This window comes from Pipra filicauda, unplaced genomic scaffold (genome assembly GCF_003945595.2).
Source record: "Pipra filicauda isolate LSUMZ 115617 unplaced genomic scaffold, ASM394559v2 scaffold172_size1731463_pilon, whole genome shotgun sequence".
Classification (NCBI taxonomy): Eukaryota; Metazoa; Chordata; class Aves; order Passeriformes; family Pipridae; genus Pipra; species Pipra filicauda.
The window spans coordinates 289894-316072 of NW_024104240.1; the positions used below are offsets into that span (position 1 = coordinate 289894).

At 59.9% G+C, this 26179-nt stretch overlaps 2 protein-coding genes across 10 annotated transcripts in view; both read left to right on the plus strand.

The window, feature by feature from the left end:
• The window catches only part of CACNA1S (calcium voltage-gated channel subunit alpha1 S), a 44646-nt gene extending 25434 nt beyond the window's left edge, over window positions 1–19212 (plus strand). For 2 of the 5 annotated variants that reach the window (XM_039379681.1, XM_039379682.1), the window contains 23 exons: window positions 367–419; window positions 679–825; window positions 1091–1292; window positions 2645–2803; window positions 3094–3204; window positions 3703–3786; window positions 7156–7212; window positions 9010–9138; window positions 9724–9789; window positions 10294–10385; window positions 10867–11026; window positions 11492–11619; window positions 12051–12147; window positions 13403–13505; window positions 14388–14489; window positions 14609–14733; window positions 15536–15664; window positions 16323–16522; window positions 17207–17271; window positions 17711–17808; window positions 18079–18195; window positions 18426–18648; window positions 18946–19212. In XM_039379681.1, the coding sequence (XP_039235615.1) occupies window positions 367–419; window positions 679–825; window positions 1091–1292; window positions 2645–2803; window positions 3094–3204; window positions 3703–3786; window positions 7156–7212; window positions 9010–9138; window positions 9724–9789; window positions 10294–10385; window positions 10867–11026; window positions 11492–11619; window positions 12051–12147; window positions 13403–13505; window positions 14388–14489; window positions 14609–14733; window positions 15536–15664; window positions 16323–16522; window positions 17207–17271; window positions 17711–17808; window positions 18079–18195; window positions 18426–18648; window positions 18946–19001 (2703 nt within the window). In that variant the 3' untranslated portion in view covers window positions 19002–19212. Of the gene's footprint in view, window positions 1–366; window positions 420–678; window positions 826–1090; window positions 1293–2644; window positions 2804–3093; window positions 3205–3702; window positions 3787–7155; window positions 7213–9009; window positions 9139–9723; window positions 9790–10293; window positions 10386–10866; window positions 11027–11491; window positions 11620–12050; window positions 12148–13402; window positions 13506–14387; window positions 14490–14608; window positions 14734–15535; window positions 15665–16322; window positions 16523–17206; window positions 17272–17710; window positions 17809–18078; window positions 18196–18425; window positions 18649–18722 lie in introns of all 5 variants that reach the window. The other 3 variants (XM_039379683.1, XM_039379684.1, XM_027728907.2) reach the window with 2 other exon arrangements.
• Window positions 19213–22470: 3258 nt separating this feature from the next.
• The window catches only part of KIF21B (kinesin family member 21B), a 45515-nt gene continuing 41806 nt past the window's right edge, over window positions 22471–26179 (plus strand). For all 5 annotated transcript variants that reach the window (XR_003542126.2, XR_005562944.1, XM_027728910.2 and 2 more), the window contains exon 1: window positions 22471–22546. Coding sequence is in view for 3 of the 5 variants with exons in the window: in XM_027728910.2 (XP_027584711.1) it covers window positions 22476–22546 (71 nt within the window). In the remaining 2 variants the exon portion in view is untranslated. The remainder of the gene's footprint in view (window positions 22547–26179) is intronic.

Below are 26179 nucleotides of genomic sequence, written 5' to 3' on the forward strand. Positions count from 1 at the left end.
CTAAGCAGACCTGTCAGCATACCTTAGCTTTTAGTTAATCTCAGGTTACTGCTGTCTTCTCTATTTTCCAAAGTTACTCCCAGATAGGATGAGCTAGGTAGGCCTCAACTTAGGGCCATGGAAGGTTTTTTCCCATCACTAGGCATCATTTCTTGATCTCAGCCCAGGTCTGCCATGGCTGGCTCCTGAGCTGGGTTGTGTTGGAGGGCAGAGTGGAGAGGCCAGTGGTGGTGGAAGGCCAGGGCCAGAGTCTGCAGGGAGGTGGCAGAGGAGGGACTGACTGTGGGCTGGGTAAAAGTCAAAACTCCCCAGGGCTTCTGAAGTCACAGCAACACCACAGCCACTTCTGGTCTCTGTTAAATGCAGGGCAAGTTCTACAGGTGCACAGACCCATCCAAGCTGACAGAGAAGGAGTGCAGGTAAGAGCTCTCTGCAGCTCCCAGCGGGGCAGTGGCCAGGGATGGGAGCTGGGTGGGATGTAGCGGGGGCCGCTTGTGTTCCTGCATGGGGATGTTGCATCCAAAAAGAGGTCTCATGCTGTTCTCCCTCACCCTGGGGTGAATCAGGAACAAGCACAGGGCTGTCCTCCCCTCCCAGGGACTGAGGAGGCCTGGGCCAGCACTGCAGTGTGGACTGAGGGGGGCCCTGCCAGTGAGCACCGTGTCCCTTCTGCTGCAGGGGCCAGTTCATCAACTATGTGGACGCAGACCCCACACAGATTGAGGTCCAGGAGCGTATGTGGGTGCAGAGCAACTTCCACTTCAACAACGTCTTCTCAGCCATGATGTCACTTTTCACGGTCTCCACCTTCGAGGGCTGGCCCGAGTGAGTCTGTGCCAAGGGAAGGTCTGTGCTGGGAGCAGGGCACTGCCACAGGCCTTGGGCAGGGTAAAGCAAGAAGAGCTGCCCAGGATGAGGAGCAGGGCCAGCCATCCTGGCAGTGGCTGTGGAGCTGCCAAGGTTATCCCAGCAGCCCTGTCCCACCACTGTTGGGTTTGGCATGTCTCCAGAGCTCTCCATAACCTTCAAGAGGAGACATGGTCTTTCCCACCTAATTAGGATCTCTGTTGCCTCCCTTTCCCTGCTGTAGGCTGCTGTACATGGCCATCGATACCAATGCTGAGGATGCAGGCCCTATCTACAACTACAGGATGGAGATTGCAATGTTCTTCATCATCTACATCATCCTCATTGCCTTCTTTATGATGAACATCTTTGTGGGCTTTGTCATTGTCACCTTCCAGGAGCAGGGGGAGAATGAGTACAAGAACTGTGAGCTGGACAAGAACCAGGTAATGGGACTGCTGGGGCAGAACAAGGAGGACCAGCCCCGGAGCTGGCACTGCTGGGGCTGGCTGATTTGGATCAGCCCTTCTTTGTGGTGGCACTGCTGACTCAGATGAGTTGAACCTGCCCCCGGGTCTGTTTGCTGCTGGGGCAGGGCCAGTTGGACCCACGGCTGGCACAGAACAAACTTTCTGAGGGAAGGGCAGAGGGGACCAGAACAGGGAGTGGGCCTCCCTGGACAGGTAGGGTGCCCAGAGTGAGCTAGAGCAGAGGGTTGTGCCCAGTTCTGGGCTCCCCAGTACAAAAGCAACATGGATGTACTGGAGTGAGTCCAGCAAAGGGCCACTGAGATGACTGAGGGTCTGGAGCAACTGTCACATGAGGAGAGGCTGGGAGCTGAGTCTGGTGTTGAGAAGAGAAGGCTCATGGGGATCTTCCCTATGGCTATAAATACCTAATGGGAAGGTGTAGAGGAGATGGAGCCAGGCTCTTTTCAGTTGTGTCCAGTGACAGGACAAAAGGCACAAACTGAAGAATACAAGAAATTCCATTTAAACATTAAAAAAGGCCCTTTTTTGTGGTAAAGGTGGTCAAGCACTGGAACAAGGCTGCCCAGAGAGAGGCTGTGAAGTCTCCATTTTTGAAGGTATTCAAAAGCCAACTGTCTTGGGCAGCACGCTCCAGCTGGCCCTGCTTTGGGCAGGGAACTGTGACTAGACCATCTCCAGAGGCACCTTCTGCCACCAGCCCTGCTGTGATGCTGTTGTGCTGTCACTCTGGCTGGGGACAGCAAGGCTGAAAGCAGCAGAGGCATTGGCAGAGGACGTGGGACATGCTGGGGAGGACACTGGGCAGGAGTGGCTGCCGGCCCAGGGGTGCTGTCGTGCTCCTGTGCTGAGGCAGTTTGAGCTCAGGGTGCTGGGGTGATGTGAGTCACACAGGAACCCAGCAGAGATGGCCCTGGGCTGCTGGGGTGGGACAGGCCTGCTCACAGCCATCTCAGTGCCCCCTTCAGCCCTTGCTTGTGTGATGTCTTCAGGATGCTCTTGACCAGCCCTGAGAGACCATGGGGAAGAGCCAGGATAAGGAGGCAGGCTCTGGGCTGGAGGGGTCAGGCCAAGGGCAACATGGCCATTTTTGGAGGCAAGAGGTGACATTGGAAACTTGTCCCATGTCTGGGGCGTATTTGCAGGAGGCACAGCAGATACAATGACCCGCTGCTGTACCTGGCCCATGAGGCTGGGCTGGAGGAGAAGGGGGATCCAGCTTGGGCCTGTGGGGATGTGCAGTGGTGTTGGTGGTGCTGAGTGTGTGCCCTGTGGTGGGCTCACAGCTCCTGCCTCCCTGCCCTCCCCAGCGCCAGTGTGTGCAGTACGCGCTGAAGGCTCGCCCGCTGCACCGCTACATCCCCAAGAACCCCTACCAGTACCAGATCTGGTACGTGGTCACCTCCTCCTACTTTGAGTACCTCATGTTCTTCCTGATCCTGCTGAACACCATCTGCCTGGGCATGCAGGTAAGGGGCACAGTGCCCACCGTGGGGGGTGGAGGGGTGTCTGTGGCAGCGGGTGGGCTGGCTCGGCCCTGCAGCCCCCAGGAGAGCTTCTGGTTAGGGGGAGTTTGCTCATGGTGGGACTGGTGGCATGTGGGGATCCCAGAGAAGGGACTGCAGGGGGGAAATTTCCTTTTTGCTGAGGCGTAGGCCTGTCTGTGGGAGGGGGGTCTGCATGCAGCACACACCTCTGAGCTCACAGCGGAGGCTGGACCTGCCGTCAGCTAACATGGCTCCTTCTGCCTTATCCTCAGCATTACAACCAGTCTCCAGAAATGAACCACGTCTCAGACATCCTCAATGTGGCCTTCACCATCCTCTTCACCCTGGAGATGGTCCTCAAGCTCATGGCCTTTAAAGCCAAGGTGAGAGGAGGGCATGGTCAGCATGGAGGGCAGGAGGGGTCTCAGGCCAGGCCAGGGGGTTCACTTATCCTGCATTTGGCATTTCTGGAGTACAAGCACTCCTAGCCCTGCAGCTCCAGAGAACTTCTCCTCGTGAGACCCTCGGGCATCCCCATGTGCAGGACCTGGAAGTTTCTAGAAGGAGTACTGCTTGTCAGGGCTACCCTTGCTAGCCAAACCTGACCCAGTCCCGCTGGCCCTTGTTCCCATCCTCAGGATCATGTCACTGGTGGGGTTATAGCTCTAGCCACTCTGGTCCACCTTCCTCATTTCACTCCATTGCAAGACAGGACCAAACAACTGAGCAGAGGATGCAAGGTCTGACCACCATCCCTTCTTGTGAGGGGCAGAGTCAGCAAGGATCCTTCTGGTACCCCTTCCTTTGGACTCCAGCATCTGTCTCCTCCTTGGCTTAAACCCTTGGATGTTAACTCCTCTTCTCTGGCTCTTTCCTGACAGGGCTATTTTGGAGACCCCTGGAATGTCTTTGACTTCCTCATAGTGATTGGCAGCATCATCGATGTCATCGTCAGTGAGGTTGATGTGAGTGTCAGGGGGCTCGGGCACGAGGGTGTCCCCACCCAGGACTGCACTGCAGCACCTGCCCTGGGACAAGCCAGGGGTGCTGGGGTCGTGTCCAGTTCTGCAGGGTGCTGGTGCCCTCTCCTCTCTGCCTGCCCTGCTTGGTTCTCAGGAGGGACAAGCCAGGATCAGCCCAAGGCATGAGTGAGTGGAGAGGGCCACAGCTGTGGCCCTTTGAGCCTAAAAGCACTGTTTGAACATCCCCAACTGGCCAACATGTCACATTGCCCCCTCTCCTCTGGTCTCCTGGATCTGTAGGCGCTGGGATCCTATGGAAAACAGTCATTCAGGACTCAACCATGAGCAGCAGGCTGCATGCCAGCCCCTGCCCCACTCACCCTGGCCAGGCAACCACACATCCAGCCTCAGATCAGCGCAGTGGGAGGAAAAGGGTTCCCACAGCTCCCTGTCCCCACAGAACACTGATGACCCATGGGGAGGATCAGATGCTTCAGATTTCAAGGCATTTGCTTGGTGTCCTCTTTGTGCCTTTACACAGTGGCCCGTCCACATACACAGCTGGTGGTGTATGTGAGCCTGTGTGTACTCCAGGCACCACTGCAGGAGCTCTGCACCATTTAACCTGTGGGGCTGGTGCCTCAGGCAGTGCCTGTACGGTAAGGGCTCTGCTGGGAGCATTTTCAGAACAGTGCTAGGAAGCCAGCATGCCCCTGCCTTCCATAGCACTGGGACATCCACACCCGTGTCTGGCTCTGAAAATGCCCCCCTGCCCTGGGAGGTGTGTGCTGCATCCAGCAGAGCTGATGGTAGCTCCAGAAATAGCTGTCAGATGGGGCAGGTGATGGATTCACCCTCTCCAGTGACTTGGCATGTGTCTCCTTGCAGGAGCTCCTTACTAGCTCCAGTGTGCTGCAGGGCTGGGTCTGGCAGAGCTGCTGCCCCTGCCACCCCTGCACAGGGTCGCCTTCAGACCTTCTCTGTGCAGGGAGGGGAGGGTGTTCAGGGGCCTTTGGGGGCAGTCACCTTCTTCTCTGGAGGGTGGTCCAGGCCTCACAGAGCTGGGATAAGCAAAAACCATCCGTCTTCCTCTCCTGTGACAGCCCTGTGCTCCTCTCTGCACAGACCTGCATGTTAGTACAGCCATCCTCTAGCCTCTGGGCTTCTCAGCCTTGATGAGCTCCCAGTTTTTATGCCAGTGCCAGCAGCTTTTATCTGTCACCATCGCCCCCAGGCCCCCTCCTTGCCCCCAGCTCTCTGTACCTGTGACTTGGTTTCCTGTTGCCTTTTGGGCATCACTACACCCTTCCCCAGCCTGCTGTCACTCAGAACTGAAGTTCAAAGTGGGTGCTCAAGGCCCTGCACTGGGCAGAGATTTTCAGTCCCTGGGGAGCAAGAGACTACTTGGCACAGATGCCAGAATCGTGCTGTGCTTGGCCATGGGTCTATGGGGATGCCCAGGACACAGGTCACAGGTGCCTGGAGGAGTCTGATGCCCTCACTGGGCTGGCAGGGACTGGCCCAGGGACTGTGCTCTGTGTGCCACAGCACCACTGACAGTAGGGCTGTGCAGAGAGCCAGGCAGAATGTCAAGAATGGTCCTGTGTGGGCTGAGCTTCCTGGGTCTTTTTCCCCAGGGCTGTACACAGGGGCACTAAGAGCACTGGTCTCCTTCCCCAGCCCCCCAAGGTCTCCAGGGATCTCTGTCACAAGGACTCTGCTCTGGCAGTGATCATTTATGTCCCCCAGGGCTGTCCCACCTTTTTTCCATGTGCTCCTTCCTCCATCCAGCCCACAACTCTCCCAGCATCACCAAGTGTTTCCCAACCATCTGGTGGTGTGCAGGGGGATTGAGATTAGGATTAGGAGGCACGGAGAGGGGTTGGGGTGGGGACAACCTCACCTCCCCTTCCGGTGAGTCTTCTCCTTGCTCAGAGGTCAGTACAAGGTGGGTCTGTCACCTCTGGTCCCCAGAAGCTGTTTGCAGCTGTCAGAGCACCCACCAGAGCTCGCCTGGGGGGCTGCAGTGCTCTCACAGCACAAGGCAGCAATGCAGTGTGGGGGTGGTGGGTGACACCCCACAGCAGCCGGGCCCCTCCTGGTGGCACCCAGGCACCCGACACCGGTTTGTGAAGTCTCTCCTCTCCTCTCCTCTCCCCTCCCCTCCCCTCCTCTCTCTCTCCGTTCTGCCTCTCCCTCACATCTTCCACTGTCAGGGTGAAGCAGGGGAGAGCTGTGCTGTTGGGAGCCCTCTGCTACCCACCCCAGCCAGATCCTCACGGCTCTTCAGTCGCTGAGTTCACAGGAATTTCACAGAATGTTCTGAGTTGGAAGGGATCCACAAGGATCACCAAGGCCAGCTCTCAAGTGAATGACCCATACAGGGATCAAACCCACAACCTTGGTGTTATTAGCACCATGCTCCAACCAGCTGAGCTAATCTCAGTCCCCCCAGATCCTGGGGGATATTGAGGGGTCTGAGGCAAGAGGGAAGTAGGGATGGGGACCCCTTTGAAAGGGCTACCCCAGACTCTGAAGTGTAGGGGACTGGAGTGCTCCTGCTGCTATGTCACTCCTGCCACTGCCTGCCCTGGAAGCTCAGCCCCTTGACAAGGGCCAACCCCCTCCATCTACCCGACCCCCCTTCAGTTGCTGGGACCCCGGGAATGAGCCTGGGCTGTCCTGGGGCTGGACCACCCCGTCGAGGGGCAGGGGTTGGTGTCGAGTCCCAGTCCCTCAGAGTGTCCTCGGCTCTCTGCAGAGAGCAGCATGTCTCTGGCTGGCTTTGAGGAGCCTCAGAGGGTTTTCCTACTGCCCATTTATGGGACTGCTGGTCTTGGTGCTCACTCCTGGCAAACCTGCGCCAGTTTTGCCTCAGTGTCTGAGCTGCCCTGCTGGGGCAGCCCAGCTTGCTGTGGAGGAGCTGTGTGTTGGCTGAGTGGGTCAGCTTGCCTCCAGATCCATGGGCCTGACTAGAGGTGTCCATGGGAGGCAGCAGAATTACTGAGGTTTGGACCAGCCTTCCTGGCCTGCACAGCCCTGCCCTAAATGTGTGTGTCACAGCAAGTGAGATGCAGCGGGGCACAGAGGTGGGTGAGTCCCTCATGGTCAGTGTGTTCCCCTGACCACCCACAGGCTGCCTCTGCTTGTCAACAGTCACATCACCTTGTCCGTGACCCCAAGGGATGGTGGAGCTCTGCCTGCCCTTCCCCTGTGCCCTCCCTCTTCTCCCCAGTTTCCATCTTACCCTTTCTTCTGTCTGTCTTCTTGTGCAACTACCCATCCTTCCCTCCCTCCCTCTCTCTCTCCCTCCCTCCCTCTCTCCCTTACCATCCTGCCTCACTTCTGCTGACTCTCTTGTTCTCTTGACAGACTATTCTTGCCCCCAGTGGTGGATTGTACTGCCTGGGCGGAGGCTGTGATGGCACTGTAAATATGAGCTGCACGTGCCTGCTGTGCATCCTGCTGCCCTGCTGCCCCTGGCCAGTGTTTGCATGTGTCCTGCATGTCACTGAGGCACACCACACCCAGCTGTTCCCTCTGGGGCATAGCTCTGCCTTTGCTGAGAGGGAATTGGGGTGACACACCAGCTACACAGACACCTCTTCCCACCCTAAGAGGTTCTGGGCTGTTCCTCAGTCCTCCTGGGTCCATCTGGTGGCCCAGCCCTGCGCTTTGCCATCCACCCCCTGGCACTGCCATCTCAGAGCACCCATCAGAGGTGTCCCTGTAGGGCAGGAAAGCCGGCCTTGGGTCCTTCTGCTCATCACCCTGCCTCCATAAGCCTGAAGGGATGCAGCCTCTGGCACTGTTAGCCATGGCTAGAGGGGCAGCCTCTGCACTGTGCCTTCCCCCGGAGCTGGCTGTGCCCCGTGGCTGCATCCTGATGTCCTGGGGGCTGAGTGGGCCAAGCTGAGATCACCATGAGGGTGCAGTGGTGTGGGGGTGTCCTGGGTTGGCCCACAGGAGCTCCTGTAGGAGCTCTGAAAATGTGGAGGGGGCTGACTGAGGGCTCCCATGTGCTGGACCTTCCTCCCAGGGGTCACAGGGCCCCGGTGCTGGAAGTGCAGGCTGGTCTCCCTTGGGCACTGCCCAGATCCTGGTGGTGGGAATGTGGTGCACTTGGGATAATGGGATGTTCCTGACCACTGCACTCACTGGATGGGCTTGAGGCACCTGGAAAGAGAAAGGCAAAAGCAAGAGGTAGGAGAGGAGATGGGAGTTATCCAGTGCAGCCTGGGAATTCACACGTGCCATACTGGGGAAGGTGGAGCTGCAGGGAGGGGTGTTTGCAGCTGGATTTTGTTGCCCTGAAGTAGCTGGGAGTGGGTGGGCTGGGTGATGGGAGTGAGGGGCATCCAGTGGCAGCAGTAAAGCTCTGGGAGGCTGAGGGGGCAGTGGGAAAAGTATCACAGGCAGTCACTGAGTCCAGATAGACAGTACCAGGAGGGTCTGATCGTGGCTGCTGGTGGCAGAGACTGGGGCTGAGGCTGTGCCATGCTGGAGCAATCAAGGCCACAAGTGACCAAGCCCTCAGCATCTCCGACTGCCACTATCCTAGGTGCTCCCAGACAAAACCTGGTCCTGTCAGGCCAGGAGCTATGCCTGCTGGCTCTCTTCCTGCCTGACCAGTCTGCCCTGAACCCCTGGGACATGGCTGTTCACCCCTCCAAGGGCGGGCCCACAGAGAGTAGGCATCACTGCACGCCAGGGTGACACTGGGCAGCACCCCCAGAGCCACCTGCCTTCAGTCCCTCCTTTGGTATGTGAAAGTCCTGCTGGGCCATTCTCAAAACAGCCCTTCTGTGTTTAAACAGCTGTCATTAACCCCTCCTGTGCCTGGTGCCCACCCTGCACCTCATCCTACAAATACAGGACATGCTGGGTGAGAGCCTGGTGGGACTGAGCCTGTCCCTGGTGGCCCCGTGACCCTCACAGCTCTCCCAGCCCATGTGGCAGCATGCCTTCATTCCTGCAGTGTCCCAGTGTCAGAGGTGTGAGTCAGGGGGGCCGGGGAGATGGGATCCTTGGGAAGGCTGGGGGGAAAAGTGCCTGCATATCCCCTTTGCAGCCTGATCCTCTGTGCAGGCAAAGGCTGTGGGGACCATGACTGGTGCCTGGGGGTGGGATCTCGTTACCCTTCCTCTCCCCAGGACCTGAACATCCCCTTGAAAGCCTGGAGGCTTCAGCACTCGCTGCCCTCCAGCTGTTGTGCTCTGCCTGCAGGACTCTGATGACAACTCCCGTGTCTCCATCACCTTCTTCCGCCTGTTCCGGGTGATGCGGCTGGTGAAGCTGCTGAGCCGTGGGGAAGGTGTCAGGACCCTCCTGTGGACCTTCATCAAGTCCTTCCAGGTGTGTGAGGAGCAGTGCTCCCCTCTCAGACACGCGTGTGCCCGGGGCTGGCAGCAATGGCTGATCCTCAGGCTGGCGGGGTGAGCAGCCCATCCTCACCAGGCACAGGAGGAAGGCTGCAGTGCTGGCAGGCTGCTGGTTCCAGTCTGGGCTGGGGGTTTGTAGTTTGTAGGAGATCACTGCCCGTGTGGGTGGGGTGTGGGGACTCCCTGGCTGACAGCACTGTGTGTCAGAGCTGGGCTGGGCGCTGGCAGCACCTGCCCAGGCCCATCTGCCCTGGGCCCAGCAAGGCTGGGCTCTGCACCAGGTGGGTACCTCAGGGTGTGCTGCAGCATCAGCTCACAGCCCTGACTTGGGCAGCTCCCTCAGCCCTGGGGTGTGCTCAGGTGCTCCTTTGGGAGCTGGCATTAGCCTCCCATGTGTGAGAACCACAGGAGGGTGCTTGGAGCAGCAGGTGAGCTGTCCCTTCCCCACATGAGGACATGGATGCTGGCCTTGTGCAGCAGCTCCAGAGCCAACCCCCTGTGTCTGGCTTGCCTTGGTGCTGGGCTGGTGTCTCACACAAGCCATGTCCCTTTGACACAGGCTCTGCCATACGTGGCCCTGCTGATCGTGATGCTTTTCTTCATCTATGCTGTGATCGGGATGCAGGTGAGAGGGGAATTGGTCTTGAGGAGGTGCCTTGAGCCTGATAGTACTTGGGGAGGTGGGACAGGGAGGGACTGGGTCCTCTGCCAGGCCCTCTTTGGGACTTTGCACATGATAGGACCTGCACATGATGGTTTACCCTGGTCTGCAAGGATGCTTGCCACCCCAGCAGCCTCCTATCCCCGGGTGTAGCCATGGCAGCAAAGAGCACTTTGGGAGTCAATGGCACAACCTGGACACACAGGCACCAGTGCTTGTGCTGGTTCATGAGGCCTCCTTTCCTTGGCCCAGCTAAAGTGCAGTTGTAGTCAGTGTTGTTTTCAGCACAGGCAGGAATGTCCAAGTAGCTCCTGAGCCACAGAGCGCCCACACCCTGGTCTCAGTCTCTGTTGTGGATGCCCAAAGCCATGTAAAGAAAAGGAAAAGGAGCTCAGGGACCAGAGGTGCTCTGGAGGATGGTCAGTGCCTGAGAAAGGGTGCTGAAGACCTCACAATTGTGATTTACAGATGTTTGGGAAGATTGCCATGGTGGACGGGACACAGATCAACCGAAACAACAACTTCCAGACCTTTCCACAAGCTGTGCTGCTGCTCTTCAGGTCAGTCTTGTCTGTGAGCAGCTCCAGAAGCGAGCTGGGCTCTGAGCCAGTGGGAACCCCCATTTTGGAGTGAGGGAGACCAGTGTTTCTGCAGCTGATTTCTTTTATGTCCCACAGAACGATCTCCTGCCGCAGTGGGAGCGTTTCAGGAGAAGCTGTGGGTTTGCCTGGTGTGGCTGGGCTGCAGAAGAGAGTGGCATTTTTGGGGTTGCTGTTCTGAATATTCCCTTCCTAGGCCGGGTTTTAATTCGTGTATTGTGGGGAAATTCACAGGGAAGCAGGAGCTCAGCCCAGGGCTTTCCTTGACTCCAGACACTTCACTTTGAAGCTCTCAGCGGCCCCACAGCAGCAAGCCCAGAATCCTGATTGCTGCTTTCCCAGCAGCTCCCGTTCACCTGCACTCTGGGCTGGCCCCTGCCCTCCCCACATGCCCAGCTCGTGCCCAGGACAGGCAGGGACAGCAGGTATCCCCTGTCCCCAGGTGTGCCACCGGCGAGGCGTGGCAGGAGATCCTGCTGGACTGCAGCTACGGCCGGCGCTGCGACCCCGAGTCGGAGTACGCCGAGGGCGAGGAGTACACCTGTGGCACCAGCTTTGCCTACTTCTACTTCATCAGCTTCTACATGCTCTGTGCCTTCCTGGTATGCCAGCTCCCACGGGGCTCCCTCTGGCACCCCTGTCCTGCCTGGGCAGCCCCGGTGTTGTCAGCTGTGCATCTCATGGGGTGGGCCCACAGCACCCTCCTCCTGGGGGCATTATCCCCCAGCCCACCCACCCAGCCATGCTATAAACTGGCACTGCACTCCTGGGGGACCCAGGATCCCCCTCTAGTTCCTTCCCACAGCCTCCATGTGCTGCCATCCAGATGTGTCTGTGTTGACCTTTGCAAGGGTGGAGAGGGATGAGATGCCCTGTGCCTGCCCTTTCACATGACCTGCTTGAGCAGGAGGTCCCTCCCAGCATGGGAGACCCTCGCTCCGCATCCCCTGATCCCAGAGGATCCCAAGCCCCTTCTGCTCCTGAACACATCTGCCCATGTTTTCATGGTACCTGCCGGCAGGTCTCTGCTCTAACTGGGTCCTTCCCACCCACTCCTCTGCCCTCAGATCATTAACCTCTTCGTGGCTGTCATCATGGACAACTTTGACTACCTGACCCGGGACTGGTCCATCCTTGGGCCCCATCACCTGGACGAGTTCAAACGGATCTGGGCTGAGTACGACCCCGAGGCCAAGTGAGTGCTGGGGGGTGAGTGGTACAGAGGGTGGGTGTTCCATGGAGAGGGCTGACCTGAGACATGTGTGGCAGGGTAAGCTGTGGCACTGCCTAGGAGTTAGATTCCAGCATCTCAGAGGTGGATGTGGACTTGCCAGAATATTCCAGGGCTGATACAAGGCATGAGGATATTCGGGAATAGGACACTTGCAGTTCCCTCCTCATCCAGCTCTGGTGATGCTGCCAACTCTTCCCATGCCACTGCACACCTTTACCTGCTGCCAGGTGCCATGGGGAGCAGCTGCTTTCCTCAAGAGGAACCTATGGAAGTGTAGGGATTTGCCCACTGCAGGAGCACAGGGCAGACCCCAGGGATGAGCCCCCGTAGCCCCTCCCCAAGCCACCATGGGTCTGCCACCTCCCTGCTGATGTGGTGGGTTTCCTCTGCAGGGGTAGAATCAAACACTTGGATGTGGTGACTCTGCTGAGGCGGATCCAACCTCCCCTGGGCTTTGGGAAGTTCTGCCCACACCGTGTAGCTTGTAAGGTAAGAGCCAAGGGAGTGACAGGGTGTGTGGGCACAGGGACACCTTCCCCAAGCTGTCCCTGTGTCCTCCCCAGGAGGCTGAGAATGACAGTCCAGGCAGTGTCCCAGTGCCATGGCTTGTACCCTGCTCTGGCCTCTCCTGTTTAATGGAGGGAGTTGTTTGAGGGGCAAGGATTGGTGTTACTGACCTGCACAGAGCTGATATGGTTCAGGTTGCTGAAGATAAGGGCTTCCCCGTGCTCACCCCCCACCCAAGGGGGACTCCCAAGCCACACTGCAGGACCCCACTCCTCAGCTGGTGCAGGGGTGCCTGAGCAGGTGGCCATGTCAGCTGGGCTGTGGGAGCCTGTTCCCAAGGGCTGATAGCACTGAGGGAGCTGGAAACTCCGACTCTGTTGGCAGGAATACACTTTTCCTGGCTTAGCTCATCCTGGAATCCAGGGCCTCACGTGTGTGACTTGCATGGGCAGGGCCTCAGGCACTGGTGTAATTCTTCCTGGGTTTTGGGCAAAGGCATCAGGAGATTTGATCCCCAGATCCCTCACAGCAGCCTGGAGCACGTTTGGAAGGGGGGAGCACAGTGCAGAATGACTCCTCTCTCCCTGAGAGCAGCTGGGGGGGGCTCAGCCTGGAGAAGAGGGGGCTCAGAGTAGACCTTCTTGCTCCCTACAACCCCCTGACAGAAGGTTGAAGCCAGGTGGGAGTTGGTCTCTTCTCTCAAGTAACAAGACAAGAGGAAACACCCTCAAGTTGCACCATGAGAGGTTTAGGGAAAATTTTTTCACCTAAAGATGGTCAGGCCCTGGCACAGGCTGCCCAGGGGAATGATGAGTCACCTCTCTGGAGGGATTTAAAAGACACTTGAATTGGATGTGGCATTTGGGGACATGATTTAGTGGTGGTCTGGGCAGTGCTGGAGGAACGGTTGGACTTGGTCTTAAAGGTCTTTTCCAGCCTAAACAGTTCTATGATTCCATGATTTTCTCCCATGGCAGCCATGCCCCATGGGTTGGGTTGTTTCCCCTGTGGCTCTCCCTGACACTTGCTCTGGTTCAGCTGGCTTGGACAAGGGGTGCCACTGCCTCTGGCCCCTGTGCTGCCGGGGTGGTGCAGAGCCCCTTGGCCTGGGCAGAGCAGGCAGGGCTGGGAGGGCCCCATGCCCTGAGCAGAGCCTCTGGCCAGGACAGGCAGCGTGTCTGGGGGGCTGCCAGCCTGCTCTGCCCGCCGGGGTCACAGCTGTGGGTTTGCTGTGCAGCGCCTGGTGTGCATGAACATGCCCCTGAACAGCGACGGCACCGTCACCTTCAACGCCACCCTCTTTGCGCTGGTGAGGACAGCCCTCAAGATCAAGACAGAAGGTAGGTGGTGATCCTGTCTGCCTCTATAGCCTGCCAGGGGACCCTCCTTGTGCTTCTGGGTGCAGGTTACACACCATTCCCCCTCTGTCTGGGGACCTCAGGGCACTTGCCTGTGGGATCAGACCCTCTGGACAAACCCTCGGCTCCATGCTATTCTCTCTTTGGACCAGAGCCCATGGTCCAGGCTCAGACCACAGCACTGCTCAGGCTGACCTGGAGGACATTATTAGCTGCAAGCACAGGTGTTGCAGCCATGAGGAGTCAACCAGTGCCACCAGTGCCACCCCGAACAGCTCGGGAGTGGGGCTGGCCCAGCTCCCATCCTTTGAATTTAGCTGTGCTGGGGAGGAGTTGCTTTCACCCTTCCTTGCCAGCAGCGTGGTTTTCTGAGCCCTGCTGTGGGAAGGTGTCCCTCCAGCTTGTTTCCCTGCCTGTGGGTTGTGCCTGTCCCACGAGTGGCTCTGGGCTGGGCTGGCTGAGGCAGCAGGTGAGACCAGGCAGCGCTGGCAGTGCCTTCCACAGTGCAATGCATCCCTTTGGCTGGGGTGGGAACACGGCAGTCTGGGAGGAGCACGGGAGATCTTGGAGCACACATGGGAGCAGACTGGGATTGCAGGAATGGTGAAGCCTGTGGGAGCACCAAAGGTCAAAATCTGCTGTTGAACATGAGAACAGAGACGGTGGCACTAATGCTTCACCCGTTGGCTGGGTCTGACTCACTCTATAGTTAAAGTATTTTGAGTAAAATCAAAGCCTTGCTCTTAAAAAGCTCATTTTTTTTTGGCTGGGGACACAGATGAACTGTCACACCCTGGAGGAGACTGGTCAGGTGTTCACAGTTCCTGGGAATTAACTGCTCTGTCCTACTGGCTTTTCTCACAGGTAACTTTGAACAGGCCAATGAGGAGCTCCGAGCTATTATCAAAAAAATCTGGAAGCGAACGAGTATGAAACTTTTGGACCAGGTCATCCCACCCATTGGAGGTATGTCACCAGGTGGCACTTCCCAGAGGGACAGAGCAGCTCCTGGTCAGGGTCTCACTGTTCTGACCACTTCAGACCTTGTGACAGGTGGTATCATCGTGTTGGTTTCCTCCCTCCAGATGATGAGGTGACAGTGGGCAAATTCTACGCTACTTTCCTGATCCAAGAGCACTTCAGGAAGTTCATGAAGCGCCAGGAGGAGTATTATGGATACCGGCCCAAGAAGAACCCTGTGGAGATCCAGGTTGGTGTGCTGGTGGTGCCAGAGGGGTGACCCTTCCTGGAGGTGGGCAGAAAGTTCAGCAGGTCAGGGAAGAGGCTTCCCCCAGGCCAGGGAAGTCCAGAGTGACTCAGAGAGCTGCAGTGACACACAGGGACCCCTGTGCCTCAGGCTCTGGAAGTGAGGTGGCCCCAAGTAAACCAGCACTTTACTGGCCATGAGACCCCACTGCTGAGGGTGACTTTAGTGTCCAGGGTGTAGGTGACTGCAGAAGCAAAGGAGGGGTTTGACTCTCTGCCTCACTGATTCCTGTTGCTGAGAGGGCTTGGCAGGGTCTGGTGCCTCACCAAGTAGTTTTAAGACCTGGAAATTCCCACCACAGAGCAATGTCCATGCCAAATGCTGCTCATCCAGGCCCTTATCCACCTGCTCTGTTCCAGTCCCAGGGCCTTCTCCCTGCTCTCCCCCTAGCAGTGCCTGCTGTTCTCTGTGTCTCTCTGCACAGCAGCCCTGAGGGGTGCTGGGGGAGGATTTATGTGCCTGGCCAGAGCAGCTGGGATGTCCTCAGCCTCTCCTGATATTATAGGGAGGAAATCACCTGTAGAGATAAAAGACCAGGCCCCAAAGGTGCAAGGCAAGGAAAAGAGTCAGGTCCCAGATCAGGGACAGAGGCACAGCCACTCCTTGGGCATCACCAGCCCTACCCTCTGTCAGGCTGCCCTTGGCATTCCCTTTTGTGGCACTGTGTGAGCCCAGAAGCTGTGGGGCAGCTGTGGGACAGCATGAGGCCAGAAGCTGTTTCACCAAGCCTTCCTGTCCCCTCCAGGCTGGGCTGAGGAGTATTGAAGAAGAAGCTGCTCCTGAAATCCATCGGGCCATTTCTGGGGACCTGACTGCCGAGGAGGAGCTGGAAAGAGCCATGGTGGAGGCTGCCATGGAGGAAGGGATATACAGGGTGAGTGCCCTCAGGGCCACCCAGCTCTGAAGTGGTGGTGGTGGGTCAGCATGGCTACTAACACCGGGGGACAGTCCACAGAGTGTGGACCACAAGGATGGATCAGCACTTCTTCCCTTTCTGTGAGCATCAGGACATCCTGGCTGTGTGATCCTGGGCAAGCTGCTCTCTGCCTGGTTCACCTCTGTGAAAGGACCCTGCTCGTGTGCCTGGCAGGGGTGTGCTGCATTTGTCACCAGCTGGTTTGGAAGTTCCCACTCATATAGTCTGCCAGGCTAAGGCAGGACACTGAGGTGTCACAGGAGCACATTCACTTCCCACACCCTGGGAAGCGTCTTGGAGACAGCCTGGGCAGCTGTGGGGTTGCAGGGTTGCACCCTCTTGCTGTATCCAAAGACACAGCTCAGGCTGTCCCACAGAGGTGACAGGATTTGTCGTGCTTGGGGCTGGCTCGTGCCAGTGCTGCTGTATGGCCATCAACTCTCAGTGCCTCAATTTTTCCATCTGGGTTATAACTTTTGGAACTGTGTGGTCTCTGAGGCCTGAGCAGAGCGACTGCTGTTCCAACGGGCACCTCCACGTGTCTGCTCCCATGGGAACGGCCCCAGAGCAGCCTGGAGCTCCAGGCCTCCCCTGATGCCCTCCCTGTTGGTTGCAGAGGACAGGTGGCTTGTTTGGCCAGGTTGACAGCTTCATGGAGCCCAGCAGCCCCCTGCAGCCCCAGGTGGCCAGCCAGAGGCCCCTGCAGTTCACCGAGGTGGGCAGTGAGGACCTCGACTCCCCCGTGTTCCTTGATGACTTCCCCCAGGAAGGCAACACCAACATCAACAACGCCAACAGCAGCGACTGGCGGGAGGGGTAAGGGCTGGTCAGCTGTGGTGGGCAGGCAAGGAGGGCCAGAGCTGGCATGCCAGTGGCTCCCCTGGGGCTGTCCTGCCAGCTGGCTGTACCCTGTCCTGCCCAGGGGCTCCTCATGGACAGGTAAGGGCTGGAGAAGTGGGAGAGGAGTTGAGCATTGGCTGTGGAAGGGGACACAGGAACTTTGGGCAGCCCTTGGGGTGTGAGACGGGGACAAGACAAGGGGACAGGGAGAGCAGACACCCCATGCTGCTCCCCGGTCACCAGCCTGGCACTCCCAGAGGTGTCCTCTGAACATGCAGGGAGGCTGCAGCGCTCCCTACATGCCCTTCTTGTCCTTCCCATCACTCCTTCGTCTCAGTGCCATGAGGATGGAGGTGGACAGCAGGGCTCCAGGGATTGCAGGAACCATCCCTTCCCTTTTCTCTGCCAGTCTCTGAGTGCCAAGGCCAGGTTGGGGCCAGCAGCACTGCCTGGGCATGGGTAGAAGGGGCAAAGATCACCAGTGTAAGAGGATGTACTTAGCCCTATTTCTTGGGGTCTCCACTCTGTTCATGTGTCCTAGGCATCCCTCCAGGTCTGTCCCCCCAGGGTGGAGGATGTGGGGAGGGCTGCACCCCTGGGTGGAGCTGGACTCGGTGGTTGGTCCCCACTCAGGCTGACCCACCTGCCTGTCCTTGCCAGGGTGGAGTATGAGGACGAGGTGCTGAGGAAGACGGTACCAGCAGCACCCCGGCGTCGGGCACGGGGTGAGTCTTGGCTTCGTTTCTCTTCTGGGGGATCGGGACCAGCCCAGGGGCCAGAGCAGGGGAAGGGTCTGATGTTTGGCAGGTGGGAGGAGGAGATGCCGACCCCAAGTTGGAGGTTTGCTGATGGCCCTGAGCAAAGAAGGACCTGTCTGGAGACCCGTCTCCTTCCTTCCACCCTTTGGGGTGATGGAGCATGGAGACAGTGCCTCGGGTTGGGGGAGCACTGGCCACCCCCGGGCAACAGGGCCACAAGACTATGTTCATTTCCTCAAACAGGGAATTCTCCTTCCCAGCTGTGGGTGAGGAGCCAGCACAGGCAGGGGGCAGGCACTGGGACTTTGGGTGGTGCTGAACTCTAGTGAGCCCGTTCCCAGCTCTGCATGGTAGTGGTGTCCTTGCTCTTGTACCCATCTGACATCCCTACCTTTCCCTCCTGCAGAGCACAACCACCCCATACCCATGGAGAGGCTGAGCAGGAGGCAAAGGGCCACCTCTGGGGGTCCCTCATCGCTGGGGCCACTCCTTCTGCCCCAGCAGGTAAAAGGGGCAATGTATGTCCAGAGGCAGTGATGTGGGGCACGTGGGTGAACCTCCCATCCTGGGAGAGGCTGTCACAGCCATGCTGGGAAGGGCTCCTCATGTGAATCCAGCCTTGCTAGAGCTTTTCTTTTGGATCAGCCTGGGGATGGAGGTGGGCCGCAACCTCACTGCTGCAGCAGTCACTTGGGGCTCCTCCAAGCTGGCACAGCTTGAAGCAGCATCCCTCTGGCTCCCCCCAGCCTGCAGCTCTGTTCTCCTCTCACCCAGCTGCCCGGAGAGGATGGCACTGTGACAGGAACAGCATCCAGCTCAGGGTTCCAGCAGGCAGAAAGTGGTGAGCCAAGCACATCCTCCACCCCAGCCATCACCTTCCTCATTCAGGAGGTAAGGCAAGGGCACAGTCTGGCAGAGGGAAGGGCAGGGATGGCAGGAATTCCAGGGATACCACGTTCAGGCCCTGATGGGAGGTTTGGGGGGCAAAGCTTAGCTCCAAGGGTGAGCAGCAGGTATGTGCCAGCACAAGGGGCAGCAGGGAGGAGGGGAGGGCAGGTGCTTGCAGTGGGGCACCTGCCCAGGCCAAGCACCCACGGGCTGTGACCTTGTCCTCTGCACAGGCTCTGATCTCTGGGGGCCTCCCGGGTCTGGCCCGTGACTCGTCGTTTGTAGCAGTGACCAGGGACGAGATGGCAGCCAGCAGCCAGCTGGGGATGGATGAAGTGGAGAGAGCAGCCGTGGAGCTGCTGAAGGGAAGACAAACACTGCAGGGCACAAAAACTTGCTCTGCCCCCCCGGACACCTCAGCCATGTCATCAGCCAGCTCCCCAGGGCTCAGTGCAGGCCGGTCCCAAAAGACCTTCAGTGCCCATGCCCAGGCCAAGCACCCACGGGCTGTGACCTTGTCCTCTGCACAGGCTCTGATCTCTGGGGGCCTCCCGGGTCTGGCCCGTGACTCGTCGTTTGTAGCAGTGACCAGGGACGAGATGGCAGCCAGCAGCCAGCTGGGGATGGATGAAGTGGAGAGAGCAGCCGTGGAGCTGCTGAAGGGAAGACAAACACTGCAGGGCACAAAAACTTGCTCTGCCCCCCCGGACACCTCAGCCATGTCATCAGCCAGCTCCCCAGGGCTCAGTGCAGGCCGGTCCCAAAAGACCTTCAGTGCCCACGTGCCCGTGAGCCACCTGCCAAAGTAGCCCAGCAGGCACAGTCCTGTCAGGGGCCCACAGGGGGGGCTGGGGCAGAGCTGCACTGCTCCCCTGCTCTGCCTGCAGTCCTGGGGGGCTCTGGCCAGCTGCAGGAGTATTTTTGGGACATCTCTAGGATGCTGGTGCAGGACAGGACAATGTTGTGCCAGCAGGCTCTTGCAAGAGCTGGACAGGTCATTAAAGTGTTCCTGCTGTGTGACCCTGTGGATCCAGTCCCCTCCTTCCTCTGCCCCCCTGCCCACACAGCCTGTGCCCAGAGCTGCTGGCTGCCCAGCCAGGGGACGGGGCTGCAAACGTGAGACCATGTTGAACCATTCATGTGGCAGCCTCCAGCCCAAGCTCTGGGGGTCTCCTGGTATCCCAGCAGCTGGACCCTGCAGCCTCCTGCCTGCAGCCAAGCCTGGCCTGTGAGTAGGGGATCTGTCACAGGCTGGGCAGCAAAATGGGGCCTGGGGGCTTCTTGGCTCCCTATCCCAGCTGGGTGCGAAACAGGATGGGGCAGAAGCATGAGTGCATGTCCAAGCTGGGGCACCAGCCCTGGGGCTGGCCAAGAGGAGAGCTGGACACTGCAATGCCGTTTCTGCCTCTCCTGCTGTCTCCAGGCACCACTCTTGGGGTCGGGCATCCATCACTCATCCTGGTGTGTGGGAACATCTCATTCATCCCGTGACATCCCCACGGCTCAGCAGGGCACTGGCCAGGAGAGAGTGGGGGCACGGTGCCTGTTCCTGCCAGTGCTCCCAGTGCTGCCTGCTGAGCAGCAGCTGAGGTGGTTCCTCTCTGGGGCTGTGCAGGGGTTTGTGTTACAGACTGCAGTGCCCCCATGGGGTCTGGGTGCTGAGCACTGGGGCAGCCCCATCTCCCAGCCCAGCTCTTTGCTGGGATCTGGCTCCTGAGGGCTCCCAGCCAAGCAGAACTGGGAACTGGGAGGGTTCTTCCTCACCTAATATATATTAAAATGCAGTGAGGGGATGAGTCCCGAGGGAGGAGCCGATCAATGAGCCGGCCTGCTCTCCAGCACGGCTTTTATTTGTTAACTCAATCAAGAGAACCGGCTGTCTCTGAGCTCCAGCTGCAGCTGAGCACCAGAGCCAGACTGGTGCTGGGCCATGGCAGAGCAGCTTCCCCCTGTGCCGTGCAGCCAGCAGGGATGGATGGTGAGGGCAGCTGCTGCATCCCTTCCTCTTGCTTCTTTGCCCTGGGGCAGGACCTACATGCCCTCACACTCACCTCCCTTCCTCCCCACATGCACACCTTGCTGAGGAAGGGCAGTGTGGCTCTGGCAGCTGCTCTACCAGGGGATGTTATGGGTGACAAGATGAGTGGTCATGGTCTAGTGGGTTTAGGGAGGTGTGGGACTGCATGTTCCACTTCCCAAGACAGGTGGGTGCTCACCGGGGACTCTAAACATGAAGGGTGACACTGTGGTGGGGACACACGGTGGTGGGGAGGCCTCTGCACCCTCTCCTAGGGTCTGGGGCTGCACAGGAGGTGTGTGTTTTTGGTGTGTCCTTTTTGAGTTGATTCTAGCTGAACAGATGTGACAGCACAGATGTGATTTGTGGCACAGCTGGGACGTGGGTGGGAGTAGGAAGAGAGGCACAGCAACATCACGGCACAGTCACTGCCCCTCTCTGCCTGGAGCTTCAGTGGGGAAGAGTCCAGCCTCTGAAAAATCAGCAGTTCAGGGAGGGAAGTGCACCCTGGACCAGGTGTCCTTGCAAACATGGGACAAAAGAAGAGGAATACCAGCTCCTCACATCCTTGCAGGAGAACAGACAGGCCATGTCCTGCTCATCCCCATGCTGTTGTACCAGCATAATGTGCCCTGGAACTCACCCATCCCAGCAGGTGTTGAGAAGCTTCCACAGGGTGCAGAGATGTCACCTTGGGAGCCTTGGAAGGAGCACAAGTGGACAGGGTGAAGGGACAGTGCTGTTGAGGTGAAGGTACCCAGACCTCAGAGCATAGGGCAGGTGCTGGGCTCTGTCAGCCACCAGGATTGGCGTGTCCTGGCTGTCCCTCTCCCAGGACACAGTCTGGATTCCTCAAAGGAAACCTCCATATGCCTCAGTTTGCCCTCGGGTTCCATTGCTATTTGCCCTGACATTGACACCAACCTGCAGAGCTGAGGGTCCCCTGTAGGTCTCTCACCTGCTGGGAGATGCTTTCTCTTGCTGAGCCAGGGCCTGGCCATGTCCCCAGGCAGCGTGTCCAACTGCAGTCAGCCCCAGCAAAGTTAACGCAACTCAGGGATGCCGTAACAGGGGCTCCTTGAGCTCCCCAGTGCTTGCCTGTGCCCAGTCCTGCTCCCTGATGGCCACTGTACGTGTCTCCCTCACCAGCCTCCGGAGACCAGCTCACAGGATGGACCCAGTGGCCCTGTGGGCACTGTCCTCTGCTGCGTGGGTGTCCAGCTTGCAGTGTGAGCCCCACAGCCTTGCAGTACAGACTGTGCATGCTGGAGAGCTGTATTGGCACCTGGGCACTGTGGCACTGTGCTGTCATGCCATCAGCCTCATCCCCTGTCCTCTTGGGATGGGCTCTCGCCACAGCCTTGGGCAGCCCCCAGGGTCACCAGCCCCCAGTCCCAGCGGGTCTGGCAAGAGCATCCAGCTCATCCCTGACCTGCTCTGGCTCCTGCTGCTCCACGGTGTCGCCCCTCAACACCACAGAGCTCTGGGATGGGATCCAGTGGAGCCATGGAAGTGTCTGAGTGATGCCAACCATGTCTGAACATGCCATCCGGTGCAGCCCGGAACAGCCCTGGCACAGCCCCGACAAACCCCGGAACAGCCCAGAGCAGCCCCAGTACTGCCCCGGTACAGCTCCGGTACCCGCGGAACAGCCCCCGTACAGCCCCGGTACAGCCCCGATAAATTCTGGAACAGCCCAGAGCAGCCCCAGTACTGCTCCCCTACAGCCTGGAGCAGCCCCGGTACAGCCCCGGTACAGCCCCGGTACAGCCCCAGTACAGCTCTGGTACACCCGGAAAAACCCTGTACAGCCCCGGTACAGCCGAACAGCCCTGGTACAGCCCCGGTACAGCCGAACAGCCCCGGTAGAGCCCCGGTACAGCTCTGGTACACCCGGAAAAACCCTGTACAGCCCCGGTACAGCCCCGGTACAGCCGAACAGCCCCGGTACAGCTCTAGTACACCCGGAAAAACCCTGTACAGCCCCGGTACAGCCCCGGTACAGCCCCGGTACAGCCGAAGCAGCCCCTGCAGGCGGCAGCGATGACTGACGGGTGCGAGTGCGAGTGTAACAGACCGTGCGAGAGCGAGTGCGGCCGCGGCTCGGTCCGTGTGCCCGTGTGCCCGTGTGTCCGTGTGCCCGTGTGTCCGTGTGTCCGTGCGCGCTCACCGCCCGCCCGCGCGCTCGCGCCTCGGGTTCTCGGGGGCGCGGCCCCGGCGAGGCCCCGCCCCGCACCTGGTCCGGCCCCGCCCCCCCGCCCCGCGGATGCTCCCGGGTAGCGGCGGCGGTGGCGGGGCCATGGCGACCCCGGACAGCTGCGTCAAGGTGGCCGTGAGGTGAGCGCGGGGCTCGGCGCTGCCGGCGCGGGGAGGGCTGTGCATCCCGGGGGTGGGCGCGGGGAGCTCGCTGCGCCCCGGGACCGATGCCCGACCGGCGGGGCGGGCGCTACAGCCGCGGGTGCGAGGCGGCGGTTGGCGGGTGCCCCTCCCGGGGCAGTGAGACCCCCCTCTCCTCTCCCCCGAGCCGGGTTCTGCCGCATCCCGCGCTCCCCCCGCCGCTCTCTCTCCGCACCGTTTCGGGGTGTCTCCCCCCACCTCCCCACCGGCTCCCGCGTCGCGCAGCCCCGCGCTGCCCTCCACCCCCCCCCCGCCATCCCCCGGCCCCTCCGCCGGCAGAGCCGCCTGGCACCCAGCATGGGCAGCTCCCGGCTGCGGCGCGGGTGGGTTTGGATCCCCCCCCGAGGTGTCACCGGGATGCCGGGGGGTGGGGTGGGGGTCCCTGGGTGGTGGGGGAACGATGCGGCATTTCGGTGCCTTTGTGCTGGGAACAATGCGCCTCCAGACCCGCACCTCGCAGAGGGAGCTGCCGGCGGCCTCCGAACCCGCCGGGGCTCGGGGGGCATCGCCTTGGCCCTGCCTGGGCAGAGCGGGAGCACAAAAGATGCTGCTGGTGCAGCGGCAGTGATGGAGGGAGAGCGGGTGGGTGTGGGGCTGGGTGTGTGTTGTGCGTGCGGGTGTGCAGGCTGTGTGCGGGTGTACACGCGTGTGTGTGTGCACCGGGACACCTCCCAGCTCCCCCTGCCCCTCCAGCCTGCCCGCCCAGGGAGCAGCCGGAGGGGATTTTCTGCCGTGCTCCTCTGAGAAGCCGGGGGTTGAGGCCAGGCTGTGGCTGTGAAGGATGGGGGAGCTGCAGGAGGAGTGACGGCAGCCCCTGCTGCGTGTGCTGCTGGGGTGCCTGCACAGGGGCAGGGTGGGCTGTGCCAAGACCGAGTGTCCGTGCCAGGACATTGACCCGGGAACCGAGTGATACCGGCGCTGGGGGTGGAGATTTCCTCCTGGCCAGACTGTTCCCCTCTTCGCGCTGCATTTGTCTCGGGATGATGCCTTTTAACATCATGCGGGAGGTGGGGTGGGTGCCGCTCGGGATGGCGGCTGCGGGGTCGTTTCTGCTGGGCTCTCCTAATCCCTCAGGGGTCTGCCAGCAGTGGGGTCCTAGGCTGGCTGGTGCTCGGGGAAAGGATTGCAGCCGGGAGGTGGTTGGGATATGCAGCATTGCAGTGGGGCTGGAGTGTCCATGGTGAGGAACCAGGGAGAGGAGAGAGGTCCAACCCTCTCCTGTCCCTTCCTTGAGGGAGTGAGCCAGCATCCCACTCAGTGAGCCGGTGGGAGCCAGGCAGCTGGGGCGATGAGGTGGTGGAGGTGAGCTGGGAGGACAAAGGAGCAGAGCCGAGAGCAAGGAGGCTGCCAGACAAAGCCGGCAGGTCGCAGCGCCGTGCAGGAAGGTGGCTCCGAGGCTGGGCTGAGTGTGCAAGGGCTGAGTGTGCAAGGGCCGAGATGCTCTCCCTGTGGACCACTCACCTTTTCTGCCACACCAGCCCTGGGGGACTGGGGTTGGGTCCTGTCCTGTGTTGGGCTGGGAGCAGAGTGAGATTTTCCTTTGTGAGAGCAGGTGACACCCTGCCGGTGGAGCAGCCGGGCTGGGGGAGTCTCCAAGACCCCCCACCCTTGGAGCAAACCTGCCCTAGATCTGCCTCCCTTGCCCATCCGAGCGTGGAGGGGATTGAATGCCTCTGGGGTGTGGCAGGACACGGATCAAAGCTCCCCTTTTGTCCCTTCATAATAACATGAATGGGCCAGCTGAGCCATTTCTTCGGGGTCTGTGTGTCTGTGCTGCTGGTGGGAGTGAGGTGGGACCTGGGGAAGGGCCAGGGACACTGGGAGGTGATGAGGGTGTTGGAGGAAGGTACTGTGGGCTGATAGGGTCAAAAGACTGGGGCTGGTCCAGCTGATGTCAAGAGGTGCCACAGGCCACCAGGACCCATCTCTGTGGTCCCAGGGTGGAGAGCCCTCAGGGTGGGAGGAATGGGGACAGAGGAACAGGAGTGCTGGAGCTGTGCACCCCAGTTCTTGCTGATTCTCTTGGCCTGGCAGGAGGAGGCAGGAGCGACGCTGTGGTGTTTCACTGTTGACCTCACAGGTTCCCATCTTACCCCTGAGACCCCCATCTGCCCCTTTTGCACTGGGAGTCCAAAGAATCCGGTTTCTGAGCCCGGTATTGGAGTGCAGGGGCATTATTTAGGCTTTCTGCGTGCCAGGAGGGAAATGGCCAGTACCTGCAGCAGCACTGCTGTCAGCAGAGGGAAATGCAGGCCCAGCAGCTGCTCCTGGCCCAGGGGCTGATTTGTCCGTGTACCTTGTACCTGCAGCTCAGACCTGCACTGTCTGCAAGGGCAGGGCTGGGTCCTGCCCCGGCCGCCGCCTTCCCCGCCAGCAGGGTCTGCCTTCGCTTGCCCCTTAACCTGGAGTCTGACTCGTGGCCCCATGGGCGCGGCTGAGCTTGCTGGCTCCGATGGACGCCGTGGGGAGGAACCGCCGGGGCCGAGCTGCCGGCGGCGCTGGGGCTGGGGCTGGGGCTGGTGCTGGGGCTGGGGCTGGGGCTGGTGCTGGTGCTGGGGCTGGGGCTGGGGCTGGGGCTGGGGCTGGGGCTGGGGCTGGGGCTGGTGCCCGCCTGCCCTGCGCCGGGGTAACGGTGTCAGCAGGAAGCTGCCGCCTGCCGCGATGGTGCTGAGTGGGGGGGCCTGGGGACCCACACTCCTTAGGCAGCAACTGCCGCTTCCTTCTGTGTGTGACCTTCAAAAGGGTGGCTGCGGTGCAGCCAGCGCGGCAGCTCCCCGCTCCTTGCCCTCTGTCCGGGAGCACAGCCTTGATTTGAGGCTTGTGCCAGGGATTTAAGGCCTGTGCCTTCAGGCTCAGCAGCCCCCCTCCCCGCAGCCCCCTCCAGGCTTGCAGTCAGGTGGTGGCAGCTCTGGCAGCCGCAGTGGGCTGGGGACGGGACTCCCCGTGCCGGCTGCAGGAAGCGGAGCTCAGCCCTGTTGGGCGCACGAGCAGTTTCGCAGTGTCAGGAAGGGCTGATGGCACGTATTGACCCCAGAGGCCATTAAACTCCTTGGCTGGAGGCCTGAGCAGCCTGTCTGGCTGCAGAGCTGCTCCCTGAGGGCACCTCCAAACTGGCCAGCTCATCGGAGAGAGAGTGGCATCCCCTGTGCCAGAGCTGCCCGTGGCACTGAGCACGCGTGGCCGGCTGCGGAGACGCAGGAAACGGAGCTTGTGAAATTGGGGAAGGAAGTTGAGTCGGATTTCAAGTTTATTTAAACTCTGCAACCTCCAGTGCTCTGCTGCTCTCGGAGACACTCCTGCTGCGATGCTTTGTGCTCCACGAGGGCAGTCCCGTGCTGGCTTCTGCCCCAGGGAGTGACCCCCAACTCCTCCTTGGGAAGGAGGGCTGGACAGACTCGTGTGCCCATCACTGTGCACCCTGTGGGGGCCTTGGCTGAGGGACTGAGCTGGGAAAGGCCAGCTGGTGGGATCAGCTGGGCTCTAGCCCTGCTAGAGTCCTGGCATCTCTGCCTGCCGGGATGCTTTCTGTGAATCCGAAGTCTCCAGCACCAGCTGGGGTCAGTCCCCGAGGAG